This window comes from Enoplosus armatus, chromosome 23, assembly GCF_043641665.1.
Source record: "Enoplosus armatus isolate fEnoArm2 chromosome 23, fEnoArm2.hap1, whole genome shotgun sequence".
Classification (NCBI taxonomy): Eukaryota; Metazoa; Chordata; class Actinopteri; order Centrarchiformes; family Enoplosidae; genus Enoplosus; species Enoplosus armatus.
The window spans coordinates 7799609-7814991 of record NC_092202.1 but is presented as its reverse complement, the minus strand read 5'-3'; the positions used below and the strand labels follow the sequence as shown (position 1 = coordinate 7814991).

General features: G+C 40.5%; 2 protein-coding genes across 2 annotated transcripts in view; both read left to right on the top strand.

Moving 5' to 3' along the window:
- The first annotated feature begins 4236 nt into the window (after window positions 1–4236).
- On the top strand, window positions 4237–6275 carry msantd1 (Myb/SANT-like DNA-binding domain containing 1). The gene is made up of 3 exons (XM_070930142.1): window positions 4237–4505; window positions 4597–4890; window positions 5984–6275. The coding sequence occupies exons 1-3, from the start codon at window positions 4252–4254 to the stop codon at window positions 6273–6275; spliced, it is 840 nt and encodes a 279-aa protein (XP_070786243.1). The 5' UTR covers window positions 4237–4251.
- A 3290-nt stretch (window positions 6276–9565) lies between these two features.
- Window positions 9566–15383, top strand: part of rgs12a (regulator of G protein signaling 12a) — a 34247-nt gene continuing 28429 nt past the window's right edge. Inside the window, exons 1-2 of the mRNA XM_070929744.1 lie at window positions 9566–11362; window positions 13379–13471. Coding sequence (XP_070785845.1) covers window positions 9566–11362; window positions 13379–13471 — 1890 coding nt within the window. The remainder of the gene's footprint in view (window positions 11363–13378; window positions 13472–15383) is intronic.

Below are 15383 nucleotides of genomic sequence, written 5' to 3'. Positions count from 1 at the left end.
TTTTCAGCAGAATTTGGTGAGAATCAAATTTCTCTTATGACTGCATGAGTCAGTTTCGAAGTGGTTTTTTTTCTCCTGATGCAGTAACAGTGTCAAGATGTTATTCAGTGAGACATTTGAGACCACTGTGCACATACAAGTCAGTGTTAGATTAAAAAAAACATTTATACTGTGAGACTTCATATCAAGAATGTAACTAAGTGGATTTTGCTGAATTGATGAAGTGTTTACCACTACTACTACTACTGCTGCTGCTATGTGGAAAGGAGGGTTAGCCTGGAGAAAAGAAGTGAGGTCTGTAAGTTCTTTAAAGTGTTAGTCCACAAGCAGAAGAAACTTTTCACTGCAGATAAATATTTCAAGTGTATAACTGGATATCTGAGCATGAATATTTGCTGACCTCTAGTGGTACTTTTCCAGAACTACATTCCTTTTTAGGTTTGATTTTTATTAAATTGTATTGTTGTATATTATGAATACTTGATATATGATATTGTTTCCATTCTATCATGTTTTTATATTTTAATTTTGCATTTTGTTTTATATGGTGTGTTTCTTTGCATTATTTCTTTTTTTTTTTTTGGGGGTGGGGGGGGTGGCGTGGCGTGGCAGACTGAGACGTGGGGAGAAGTGAAGATAAGCGGCTAGTGTGCCAGAGTTTGCCTGACACTTATATATGCCATATACCAGCCCCTTTCTTTAAAAAATAAAATTTCAATATTTTGTATTTGATAGGTTCACAAACTGACATTCCTTAATTGTTCTGCCCTCAGAGCATGGGTGCATTTAATAGCTTTCTATGTCTTATTGTATCCGCGTTAATGTTAAGGACTGATAGAGGAAAAGCTATTATGGATTACACCATTCCCCCCAAGGAAGAGTAAATTCCCAAAAAGCTAGGATTGGACCTCCTGCCTGAGCTCAGATTTGCACAGAGCTTTCTACTTAGTATGAAAATGAACCGGACAGCTTGTATCTACTGTATTTTCGTGTAGGACACACACACACACCAGCCTCAAATGCTCTAATCACACTTGACGTGGTCATAAGTTGTTTTTTTTGTCATATTTAGTTGTTGCCATTAGCAGGTGCAGAAGACTATCTCTTGTTGTGGATCTTTGGCCAAAGTGGTCCAGCCAGTTTGCATTCAGTCCAATGTGGACCGGTTTATTATGAGGCGTGTTAGACAGGATGTACAACAGTATGTGCTGACATACTAATGTAGGCCAACATTAAAAGCATTTATACTTTATGATACTTTATGTATGCACTGTACTGTATGTATGTGTTTTATGTGCACAAATTTGCATTAAACGTTTTTCTAAGGTTCAAAGAGATAACAGACTCTGGTTTACTCTTTTATTTTATATAATGTTGGATATGTAATGTTTATTTAAGTCTAATAATGTCAGCCTAAAGGCTGTTATAGTATTTATCAAAAGTTATAGTATCACTTTAAAGTAATACTATAACTTTTGATAAATAGACACTGACCACATGCGGTAAGATAATGGTAAAAGCTAACACTGTAACAGTAGCACAAGTAGAATTGAAAAGTCAACAAACTGAGTCAGTTTGCTAATGTTAGCTAACATGAGCCTCCATAAGCTGTTGGTCATGCCAGACCAAGTAAGACAGTAGCAGCAAAACCCCTGAGTGTATTGAATTGAGCTTTAGCTGCGTTTGTTTGCTTCTGAATTCAAGTTCTCATTTGTAAGAGGATTGATGTGCTATTCCTTCTCTCAAAAGTTACGTAGTCTTGCTTTAAGGACCATATAGGACCATATTTGTATGGTCTATTTAAAAAGTGCTCATGTTCATGGAAAGATGAAATAAGTCGACGGCAGAAACTAGTCACAGCTTACAGTACAAAATGTATGAAGTGAAGCATAAGCATAAGAAGTGCAGTGGGACTATGAAATTGAAAAATCAGAGATGAAAACTATGTGTGTGTGTTTGTGTGCTGTGTTAAACTGCGTTTATTTGAAATTGCCATCCTGCAGTAACATATTGAAATAATCTATTTCCACTGGTTGTATTGGAGATAACCTACTGTGTGTTTTATAAAAACATTTTCTATCATATCATGGCAACATGATGCAGTTTTCCCATAAAGAATTACAGACTAATGACTCACAGAACTACTTTTTTACAATTTTTAAGACAATTTAACCGAGAGTGGAGTTTTACTTTTAAGTCACAATGGTACAAGGTAGTACTGGTATTTTAAATGGTTTACTTTACTCTGCAAGTGCTTGATAAATAAACTGATAATACATCTTGATCCTATATTGGTTAGATCTTTTGAAATCTACATTTTCTTCTGAGCAAAATGAAATTAGAAATCTTTAAAAAGGTTCCTGGGAAAATAGATCTGGTTAGTCTTGTCATATAGTTAGATTTTACTGTGTAGTTAAGACTTTATAGATTACCCACATTACTGATTTCTACTTGTGGTGCATGACCAGTTTATCTGTAGATTAGTCTGGCTCCTGGATTAGTAGTCTGGATTACTTCCACTTTAATGAATGAAAAAAATGTACGGAGATTAATTAAACACAATTATAATGGACCCCAGCAAGAGGATTCTGTCCTGATGTTGAAATACACAGGGTTAGTGGGCACCTGTGATAGTGAAGTAACTGAAATAGTAAGTATTTATTTAAACATAAGGACACAGACTTGCTTTATGAATTATTTAAGACAACAGGTGGATTTTGTCTGTGAAAAAAACACCTCCTTTGTTTAATTCTGAGCTAAAACTGTCAAGGCAACAATCACAACCCTGCAAAAATAATAATATTTTACCTTCAGGGAGTCAGTGAAGCAATAAATATGAACGCCAATCTCATGTCTTCACTTTTTGAGACACAGACCTTTTAACTGCACACTGGAGGCAACAGTGAAAAACATACACACAAAAACAAACCTTTCACACTTTCATTTGCTCCTCCATTTCTGCAACGGCAGAGCTTAACGTTTGTCTTAAGTGACAGATGTGATGGATTGGACAAAGCTGCCAATTTGAAAATGCGCTGGCCGCCTGTCAGGTTACTGAGGAGCAGATGGGTTAAGGGTCTAATCAGGCCAGAACTCAGTTAAGCTGGACTGACAGCAACTAGTGGCACTAATAAAGATGAAGTGAGGATGGATGACTTGCATTACCATTTCTGCGTTTTTCAGGCAACAAAAGTAAACATGGAGGTACAGAGCAGGTGTCGTCATGGCACAGATATTTTAGAGAGAAAGATGGGAACAGAGAGGGAGGCAGAGAGAAAGGGAGCAAGAGACAAGGGGGGAAAAATGCACATAATATGGCAGATTAGGGTGCTTGAGATAGGGGTAAACGGAGATCCGCCCCTTGCTGAGATCTAAGTGGGGGAGGGGTCTCCGACTGTTCAGAGAAACCCTTCCAGCAGGGATCCATTGTCTACAGCCCACAGCTATGAAAAGAAAGCTGATTACAGCAGTCAGCATTTTGTATTTCATTGCAGAGATGCTTGTGGTTGATCACCACACGTTGCCATTGTGTCTGATGTCTCCCCCCCTGTCATTTCCACCCAAAGTGTTTCACAGGTTTTTTTTTGTGAAAGGCTTTTTCTCGCCTTTTAGATCCAAACTGCAGGCTGGAAGTGTTTTCCTCTCCTCTACATCATGCCAGATAAGGCAAATCCTCTGCCCGTCTCAAAATGACTTGTCTATTATTAAAAGCTTTTAAATGGAGCAGTGTGTTGGCTGACTACCAAACCCAGTGCCTTGTTGCCAGGGAAACACATACCCGTGGTCTCGGCTCTCCTTTTTTTCTCCCCCTCCCCAGAGGCTCATATTTCAAAACTGTCAGCAATCTCATGCGCTCACACTGCTGCCTTTCAGCTAAAAGCTTTTTGTGCTGCCGGTGGAGTAGAATGGAGGGAAAAGGGGAGCGGGTGGGAGTGGTTAAAGGAGAGGGAGGGAAAATGAAGGGCCTCCCTCATCGTTGCCACGGCAACTTGATGTCACGGTGACATCACACACCACTAAAAGCTTTTAACCGGATTCCTCTCCTGCCTTAGGCCCCATTTTGAGTCCTCTTTCAGCTAGGCTAGGGGGAAGGGCAGAGGCAGGACGGTGTGTGTGCTTTCTTGCATGGATCACTCCCTCACTGCAGATTCAACACAGATCTCAGCACGGTAAAAGACTTTCAAATTCAACCTCTAAAGATCCTATTTCTGCAAAACACAGCCAGCACAGGCCAAGAGAACCATTTCAAAAATGGCAACAGAGGATGGTTTCAGCTACCTATTGCCAGGCCACAGTGAGAAACACAGGCGGGCCCCGAACTGGACCGACGGTGAAATGAAAGCCCTCCTGTACGTGTGGGAGGAACACCACAACGAACTGAAAATGAGCAAGAGGAACGCCAAGGTTTACGAGAAGATGTCCCAGAGGTTTTTCCAGCTGACCGGAGAGCAGCGTTTCAAAGAGGAGATCAAGATGAAAATCACCAACATGTCTTTTCAGTACAGGCAAGTGCACCAGATCCAAATGTCCAGTCAGAGTAATGACATCAAACTCCAGCTGTTGCATGACTTTGAACATCTATTTTTGATCTAACAGGCGACTGAAATCCGCAGTCAGTGAAAGTGGGGAGACGCCGGACTGGCCGTATTACAAGCCCATTGAGAAGATCCTCTCCAAGCCGCTGGAGAACGGGCGCGTGAACTCTCTGGAGTTCCAGGCCTCCACTGCAGGTCCCTCCACGTCCTCCCAGTCTACAGACAACCTGGTGCCCCAGTCAGAGGAGGGGATGATGGGATTCCTGCCAGAGTACACAGGCTCCTCAGATGAGATGGAGATAAAACAAGAGCTGGACTCTTTGAGCTCTGACAGTGAGCACACACAGGGCTCCAGGTAACAGGAACTAGCCACGTGTGTGTGTGTGTGTGTGTGTGTGTGTGTGTGTGTGTGTGTGTGTATATCACTGATAAAGGTAATAACAGGTTGATAGACTGACCTGTGTATTCTATTGTTTGAGGGAGGCGATCCACCAAAGTTGTTCATTTTCAACTAAACTGACATAATGGCCCTATAAGGCTGTACTCTGCCATGCATGTGTCATGAAAATATGACTCTGAAAACTCAAGAAATCAAACTCAGTTTCTAGAATGCCTTTATGTAGGATATGCATTCAAATTAACAATAGATTAATTCTGTGTCTATGATCAATACATATCTCTGAAGAAGCAAAACACTTCCAAAGCCTAAAGCAACAGTAAAAAAAATCAACTTGCAAGCTCAAGAGTAAACATGTTATTAGGTATAACTTCTGGAGCTGCACCATAGATAGCAGAGAGCAGACACTACAGCAAAAACTGAAGTTCTGAAGGGTTTAAAGTTTTCTCTTTAGACTTTTTTTACAACAACAAAAAAATCATAGTCCTTTGGAAAGAAATTCAGGGAGTGTGAGGGGTAAACACGTGAACTGAATGTCATAATTTAAATTTTGTAAAATTGAGATTTAAAAGTAGCTTAACCACACCAAATCAAGTAAATGTAGCATTAGCCAAGGCTAACTTAGCTGTGGTTAACTTCAGCTAGCTTCATCTTTTGGTACTCTTGCTTTAGCTGTGTAGTTGGTTTGGTGTTCAGATGTATTTTGTGGTAGCTGTTAGCTGCAAAATGTATACAATGTTTTCTTTACAATATACATATATGGCATAACAATTAAATGTATCATATGGTAAAAAATCTGGTTTTAACAAGATTTTCGCTTAATGTGCAGTTACAGCAGTTTTTGGCTTTTGTAGGGCAGTATACATTAATGAATTAGTTCATTCAGTATTTTGGTATTTTGGCTGTAAGATTTCTGGCTTTGGGAGAGAGTTGCTGATGTTAACAAACTGCAGACTGTTTTAGATCGTAGGACTAACAATCTTGAACCCAGAGGTGATCTCTTATTACAAGATACTGCCTTCTCTAAAATGTCCATCTGTCTGTTCTCTAGCTCTCACCCTACTTCAGCCAGGAGGAGACATGCTAACAAGCACCTGTCCATAAAGAGAAAGAAACTGCGAGTGATGCAGGCCATGTTGCAGCAACAAAAGAGGTCGAGCCGGGCCATAGAGGAGACATGCAGGGAGGTCCGTCGAACCATGCACCAACAGAACCTCCTCCAGGTCCAGTGTCTGCAGCTGCAGGAACGTATGATGAACCTTCTGGAGAAGATGATCCAGCCTCCCTCCGCCACATCCGCGTCATGGGGTCAGAGTGGGGTCAAAGATCCAGGGAAGCCATGAAGTGTGAGGGTTATGGTTGTCTGGGAGAGATCATGGTCTTGCCTCACCTATAACCTCATTGAAGCAAAAATATAAAAGTATATTTATTATAGATTTCAGTTCAACGTCAAACATTTTTAAGGTTTATTGTGTTGCATATGTCAAAGTATAGCTCTTATCAGTGCAGAGATGGTATGGACAGGTACAAAAATATGCTGTTACAATTTCTAAAGGTGTCATCAGCCTGAATATCATTAATGGAAGATTCCACCACAAACATCTAGTGTGAATCAGACTCCAATCTGAGTTTTCATTGTAAGGATAGTTGTTCTTTCTTGATAATTTGTCAGAATAATTGTGGGAACAACAGCTTTGCAATAACAGACTTATCTTGTCACTTCATTTTTTCACTGTGCCAGGATAATTACAAGTTGGGATGCCAAAACAGGGCAATTTGTAGGATTATTAACCAGACAGGCAATAATCCCTGCTGTTACTGGAGTGATTGGAAAGGAGCATGTTTACTGCAAATGGTTTCATAACCAACAAAAACTGCATCTGATTGGTTGTAAAAGGAGATTTCACAGCTTTCAAATATGTCCTCTTTGTGCTCAATAGCAGTACAGTCAGTATTGACAAAAACATGCTGGCCTACCATGTCCTGTGGATGAGACAGAATTGCTTCTAACCTTGCTTTTACAAAGTGACTATAGAGAAAATAAACTGGAAAAGACAGTGCCTCTGATGGTGACCACACTTGAAGAATGACGGTAGATTTCCTGCATTCAACTGATAGAACTGTTCAAGGTAAAGCTTATTTGAGCTCATAATAAATAAATATTGAGTCCACTAACTCATTCTCCTATTCATATCCAGCAACTTCATATTGTGCATCACAGCATTGTGCTTTTAGGGTTAGATTTAAATGCAAACCTCAAGCCAGAAACAGAAAGACATTTTTTCTACTACTTTAAGTAGTACTACTTTTATTTTTTAATACTTTAATATGTAAAGATGTCCTGTTCTTATTTGCATTTCTGCTGAATAAAACAACACAAACAGTGTACAATCATGTCTTGTCTTGCATTGTTACTGGAGGGTAATTATTGAAATGCAAAATACACAGAAGGTAAGGCCTGATAGAGCCAAAATCTTAAGGTCTTTGCCTTTCAGCCTATTTTAAGAGGATTTGGAGAAACTGGGGATTAAGTTGGTTCCATCACACACTACACCAACTCTGTGGAAGTCACTGCTTCATGAAAATGAAAATGCAATACATGTTTGTTTGAGATGCAAATCAATTATTGCTAACATTACTAACATTAGTTTGATGTTGCCAATAATACATGAAAAAAATAAACAAATTGCTTCATGGGAAATAGCATTAGGTTATTAGGTTAGGTTATTCATCACCAGTAATCAAATTGTGACATCTTTCATCAAATACCAGTTATTCCCTCTTTTCTGCAAATGTGTAGGCTGCACATATAAGCCATGTGACAGTGTGTGCAGCCGTTGCAGCCCTTTGACCAGAGAGGTATTGTTTACAGACCATCCGCAGTGAAGTGCTGCTGCTCCAGTACAGAAGAGACAGGGGGCGACCCACATGCAAAGTGATTGAGGGATACTGTAGTAATAGCAAAATCATACAGGTAAGACTTATAATGTTTACACTTTTTCAGTTATATCGAGGAGTTATCACCATTTAATGTGTTGTGCGTTTTTAAAAAATGAACGTGCTCGTGACGTGTTTCCGGGTTGATTACAGAGTTTACCGTGTGGTTTCAATCCCAGTATTTCTATGTTTAAGCGGTGTTGTTTATTTAACAAAACTTATACATTTGATTTAATTTAGCGCAAAATAAGCCTGTCAACTGTCATCAATATCAGCCAATAGCGTCACTCCAACCGTTTGAATATTGAACGTGACAGGCGTGGTGATTGGCCAGAAGGAGACGTCACATGTTCCTGAGACGTTACGCTGTCATGGTTACAATGAAAGACGCTTTGTGATCTCACCGCGACGAGTGAATGGAGGGTGGTGGTCCTCTCGCGCGTTGCCATATGGACTACTCACTGAATCACGGCAGGGAAATATTGTTTTGAATAGTAAAAAAAAATGGACGTGTAATGTGAAAAATGTAAACGTTTGGACTTTTAGCAGCGTTAGTGTAAATCCGTGGGAATCTTTGTGGAACCTTTCACCCCTGGAAAAAGGTAATTTTGAAAGTTAGTCGTCAAACAGCTCTAATTGTGGTGATAGTTTCAGACTTGTGTGCTAGCGTAACATCGGTTTAACTTCTGTATAACTGATGAGATATAAAGGAGCCACTAGTCAGGTGTTTCTGGTGTTTAAAATGTTTACCTTGTGTGGTGGGTAAAGTATCGGAACATTTAATAACAGTGGTTGACCGAAACCAAAGAGTCTGGTTGTCATTTAAGTGTTGTTGGTGAGTAGGGAGCCAGCTGGCACTCTGTTTTGGGGGAGTGGGTGGAGGGGGGTCATTTGCAAGCTGTGTTGGGACATAAAAGCTGTATGTGTCTTATCTCTGACAGATAATTGCTAAAATAAGATTGATAGCACTGTTTTACTTGGTTTACAAAAGACTTTAGTAAGAGTAAACAAGAGCTAGAGAAACGCACTGCCTCTTATTTTCGTTGTTTAAAGTGTGTGTATTGTGTTGTCTAACTATTTTGTAATTCCGTTTTTAACAAACGGTCTCAACAAAAAGTATGTATTATTTAAGTATAGAAGAACACAACATAATTAATGTACTGTGTAATGTGGAGCTGAAACTATTAATCGATGAACTGATCATCACATTGATTAAGTCAGTTTTTGAGCAAAAAAGCTCAAAATTTGCCAGTTACAGCCTCTCAAAATTGAAGATTTCCTGCTTTATTTTGTCTCAAATGGTTGTAAACTACATATCTTTTTTGTTTGGGCTCTGGGAAACTGTGATGGGCATTTTTGGGCATCATTTTGACAAGACCAAACAATTATTCAATTTGCAGATAATCAATAATGAAAATAAGTGTTATTTGCAGCCATAGTATAATCCTTCAATTTAGTATTTCACTGCAACATATCTCAGTTGAAAGCTGATAAGCAACTGAATTATTATGCAATACTATGTGTTGATTTTTCCGTTCTTATGTTTTGTATAATTTTATGTTTTGTAAACTGCTTTTCAATTTTGTTTCTAACTTTTTTTGCCCACTTTGTGTAACAGCAGGATGACAACAACACAATAGTGTTGACAAGTGTTACAGTTCCCACACACTGGATTTCACAGCACACTACAACAAAGATGAGGATACAGGGACAGCCTGAGGGCGCAAGGAGGCGTCTGGATTTAAATACAGTCAGTGAGCTCAGGGGTGTGGAGGTCGTCCGTGGTCGGTCAGGATATGGCTTTACTATTTGGGGACAGAGGCCGTGTCTGTTGAGTGGCATCCTGGAGGGAAGTCCTGCTGACCTGGTGGGACTCAAGCAGGGGGATCACATCATGGCAATCAATGGAACTGACGTGTCGACTGCTTTGCATGAGACTGTGGTGCAGCTGATTGGCTGCTGCAAAGGACCCCTGCAGTTGGTGGTGCATGCTCCCAGCCGAATCATGGGGAACCCCATCCTTAATGATGCAAAATTTGGGATTGGCCAGAAAAATGGTGTTTTCCAAAAGGCAGGCGTTCTCCGCACTATCTCGGACGATTCAAGCAATACCTCCTTGAACTCAAGTCATGCTGTGAGTGCCAAACAGAGGCCGGTGTCAGAGCCTGACATGTCGCAGTGGTCACAACACTGGAACTCTTTAGCCGAGCAGCCAAAGAGGGAAACTTCCAGAGTGGGGGACACAGACTCTGTGTTTACAGACACAGAAGAAGCTAATTCAGACTGGAGTATTTTAAACATGACCTTGGTGGTGGGCTACCTGAGCTCCACAGAGCTGATTTTAAACACTACAGAATCAGAGGAGGACTGTTTAAAAGCCATTCGGGAACGAATACGACAGTTAGGAACAGAGCAGGATACCCATACTCTTGTGATGATGAAGATCATGTTTGACTGCATCCGACTTTGTGACGACACAGGAGCTGTTTTGGCCGCCTTTCCTGCTGAGAATCTGGTTTTAGGGGCTGTGTGTGCTGAAGACCCACGTTTTCTATGCCTGGTCACTACAGCACATATAATCAATGGCCGTGTACCTGAGGATGGTCCTCTGCGGGCCTCCTGCCATGTTTTCTACATCGACCCAGAGCTGGGAAGCCATGAGGACCACATAGGCATTGCCGGACGCTTTGGCTTTGATTGCACTCCTGATCCAGATGCCTTGGGCTGCTTGGAATTCCCTCAGACTCCCCAAGATGTTCTTCACTTTGTCACAGTCCTGTACAGCAACATGGGGGAGGCTGTGGAGAGACTTCGCGTCAAACTGGACATGGAGGCTCAGCAGCAAGCTAAGGAGAACGGCAGCACTGGCAAACAAGGCAGTGCCAGCAGCAATGGGGACAGTGGAATTGGAAATGCGTCCCCCCCTGAGGAGAGAACGGACAGGGATTTCCCTTCTGCAATCCGAAACCACCCTGGGGCCCACCTCCCCAGCTGTCCATGGGATTATCCTCCGGCTGAAGACCTCACCCCAATAAACCTCTCCAAGAATGGTCAAAAACATAATCCAGAGAACAGTGCCAGCACACATTCCCTTTCGGAGTCACTACCTGGCCCTGATTCTCTTACTAGCTTTTATGGAGGTCCCCCACCCAGGCTTGAGTTCCAGTTTAAGCCCCCACCACCTGCTCTGCCTTTGGGTAAAAAAACAATCTTCTTCAGTGATCCTCTCAGAGGTAGCCAAAGGTGGTTCTCAAAGCCAAAGTGGCCAAAAGCCCTAAGTAGTGATCCTGAGCTTCAGGTGACATCCAACAACAACTGGTCCTCCGGTGTTTGCCTTAGCGCCAGTACAAATAATCTGCCTCCCCCAATGAGCCAGATTCCCTCAGACAGGTACCAGTCAGCAGAGGTTGTGATGCTCCCTCCCAGAGAGGAATGGACCAAAAGGTTTCTTGAGCAGAGAGAGAAACAGCGAAAAGATGGTAGTACCAAGAATGTAAGTAAGACACTTTTTTTTTTTTACATTTTGGAACTGAAATCTGCAGCATTTAAAAAGCAATGGCTACTTATTATCCCTTGTTACAGCTTATGTCTACTGGTTGTGACCAGTTTAGCTAAACAGTGATTTTTTTGTCATTATTTTATTTTAGAAGCCTGAAGATGTAAAAAAAAGAAATCCAATAATTCATTAACACAAAGGCAAAAATGAGAGAAGTCAAAAGAAGACAAAATAAACAGTTATTTGTGCAGCAGTAATATCTACTCCATATTGTGACTCCTCAAGTTTATCTTGGGACCACAGTAGATGCTCTGCCATCTTTGCCTTACCTTAAAACTTGATTTGTGAGTAATTTTCTAGATATTCTATGATTTTAAATACTGATGAGTCTTGTTTTTGCTCATATATACTGTATCCTTGCTGATCGTTTCTTAGCCATGTGTTAATGAGAAATCCTTACACACAGTGACATTAAATGGTTCCATTGTATGCACAGTCATACTGAGACAAGCATCTGTTTCTGTACTTCATTCATGTTTAACACAGCGACACAGGAAGTATTAAATGGTCACATGGAGTTGAGTTTCCAGACACTGAGGGGGTGTTAGGAAGCCTGTTTTTGGTGGCACCTAAAGTGAAATACAATACTACTATTTCAACAGTCAATTGGTGCTGAGTGTGAAATGAACTCAGAAAGCACCTGTTGTAAGTCAATGATGTCATTGTCATACACGTGCAGAGAGAAGGAAACTGATTTTTTTTATGTTACTGTCCTCATTGCCCACAAGATGGCCCTGTGTATCCATGTAGTCCCGGAAAAGAGCCACCCTCAGGAAATCTGTGATGTCTGCAGTGTTTCTGAATTAGTTTCTTTCTCTCAGCCACCGAGATAACTGCAATTAGTTGGCATGAATACAAACATGTTGTTGTGAATGGCTAAAAATCTAAATACCAGCATTTTAGGTTACTTATTTGTTTTTGAACTTCCATTTACAGCATGTATTGGTGTTTTTTCAACCTTATTTTAGCAAAGTATTTTGCTGCATTTATATAAGTGGATTGTGCCTTTGTCCCCCAGCTTGCTCAGATCAGAAAGACGACAATCTTGCACAGGAAGCCAGGCAAATTACAGGGTAGAGCCCCTGCCATGCAGCGGTAATTATCTGCAATTCTTGAACTCTCGTTCAAACATTAGACACAGCCTCTCCAATCATAAGAATAGGGGTGGCTGGTTAAACGGCATTATCTTTTCTTAAGTGACTGGCGGAAAACCACGGTGGTTCTTTTATGGTAGTTTTTGACGGTTGAAACTGGTGCTTCTGTCTCTGCACTTTTGAAACAGGGTTGTAGTAGTTCAGGTTAACTTTATGTGACCAATCTGCATGTTGTCAGATATGAGTGTGTGTCATGACCCCCTTTTATATGTAAATGCTGAAGCTTCAGAAATCGGTCAAATCTAGTAGAAAATCTGAGATTCACGTGTCATTCAAGTCACATCTCACTTTGCTAATAGTGATACATTTTCGTTTTACACTCCATGAGTAACTCTATCACCTTTGAGTCTTCAGACTTCAGTCAAAAACTGCACACAAACACTTTGTGTTGGACTATTGTTTAATTATCTCAGAGTCTTATCTCAGAGTTTTACTTTTTAAAGAGATTTAAGTAGATGAAAGCATGTAAGTGATACAGTATACTCGCATGTGAAGTACTTATGCATAGTATTTTTAAATGATTCCACTTTTTCAAACTCATGAACTACTGTTACAATTACAACTTCTCTTTTTTAACCTTCCAGTTTTTCAAACGTTTAGCAAGATGCATTTTCTAGGACTTTCAAGACCAGTAATGACAATGAAATTGAATGTAATTAAATTGATTTGAATTGAATTACAGTAACTTGGACCCAGTATTGTTGGCTGACAGTGCATTCATTCACATAGGGGTATGCGAGATCAAAGCTGCTAACCGGAATAAAATACAAATTCATCCGTCTCTCGTTTATTCTCACAGGGCTCCAGGTTTTGGGGTATGGGTGTTGTCCGTGCTTCTAAACGCCGCTCTGCCAAACGTCTCAGTCTGGCACGATCGCTGGATGATCTTGAGGTAGGCACCAAAGTTTTTTTTTTTTTTCATTGGTTTTCCTAGACGTTTAATTCCTGCTATTTTCCTCATCTTGTTTGAATCAGACCATTCATGTATTTTAAGTGCTTGATTTAATTCATTTTGCCATGGCTCTTATTTAACAAAGGTTATTTCAAAATGGAAAATCATCGTCATCAGAGTTTCAATTTCACGTATTGTTTTAAGTTGAAGGGAAAAATAATAGTAAATAAAGTCTGACGGTCTTCTGTATGTCCCATTCTGCTGGGCCTGTATGCAGAACATGCTCCACTAATGTTGACATTCAGTTGAACCATCCCCCTTTCTCATTCTGCTCCCCTTGAAGTTCTTTTTTAACCTTTCATTTCCATTGCCTTGAACTCTGCGTTGCTTGTTACACTTGTGGCACGGGGTGGCTCACAAAGTGGTCTTTGTGTGGGCCAGAGCCACGGCCCTGTTTGTTTGGCCTCTCTAATGAGCACTGCTGCACGACTGAATATCGTGCTCACATTTTCTCATATTAATGTCGCTGAGGAACTCTCTTTCTCCAGTGGCCTCTGCATGCATGCATTACTCATGCACGCTGATTCATATTCACACAAAAACACACACGCACTCTGTTCCTACAGCTCATAATTGCTCTGAGAGCACATGAACAGACACAAAAACAAACCAAAAAGTGGCACACTGTATTGCATATCCAAGCATTAGTCACAGTCACACACAGACACGCCCGCAGACCACACATTGTACTCAAAGAGGCCACACCACAGATCTCCTCAGGATTGTCCCAACACACTAAACAGCTCTGTTGAAAAGCTCCAGGTTCAGATGTACAACCATGGGATTAAAGATGGCTATAAAAGGCTGCGACAGCTGCAGAGTTTCTGCTTGCATAGCACAACTTTTATGCCTTCTTTCATTGTTGATTTACTGTAATCACTTGCCTACAGCATGCTAATGTTCTCAAAGAAAAGTACTCCAAATCCGAATAGTTCTCCCACTGCATCCTTACTCTGTGTTCTGAGTGGGTTACTTTGTTCGGACTAATTCTGGGCATTTTGTCTTATGAAGTTACAAACTTATAAACAAGTTGTAAAATCATGTGTTTTTGTTTTGTTTCTGAGCTGATGTGCATGCTTTTCTTTTTGGTTTGGTGATGTATTTGATTATATATAGCTATGGTTATGGCTTCCCATCAGTTGCAAGTTAGGTTTAATCTATCAAGAGTAAAATGACTTAATGATATAATTCTCTCATCCAAATTACATTGACTGGACAGAAAGCTGGATGCGCTCACACTATTGTGTTGAGCTCTCTTTCTTACACCTTGCGTTTGCTTTGTTACACAATGTTTTGTGCGCCTGGTATACCTGGACTTCACACCTCTACTCTATCAGGAGCTGCTGTGATATCAACAGGGAGAGACAGGCTCAGGCTGGTCTAATATGTTGTAAGTGTCAGTAATGTCAAAAAGAATAAGAAAAAAACACACATGCAAGCATCATGGGTAATATGGTTTCTGTACATTTTCAAGCTTTGACATGTCAGCTGTTGAATAAATGGCTGACGTTAAACAGTTGAAGTTTGGTTCGGCTTTTATGTATTATGGAAAATAGAATGCAGTTGTCCATATAATTACAGTTTGATTAAACAAGACTTGGATTGGGATGCTGGCATTATTGAGTTATGAATGTGTACCTTTTGATGATAAACAGAAGAATATTTAATTGTCTTTTGCAAGGGAAGCACCAACTCTTTTTTATCAAAACACTCATAGGACTCCATTTCTATTCAACAGTTGAACACAGTCACTGCTGTGCAAACAGAGGTATCTGCTGTTTGTTTTGCATGGAGCCATATTGACTGCAGTTGTTGAAGGAGTGAAGAGCGTTAGATGTTCTATTACCCCGTC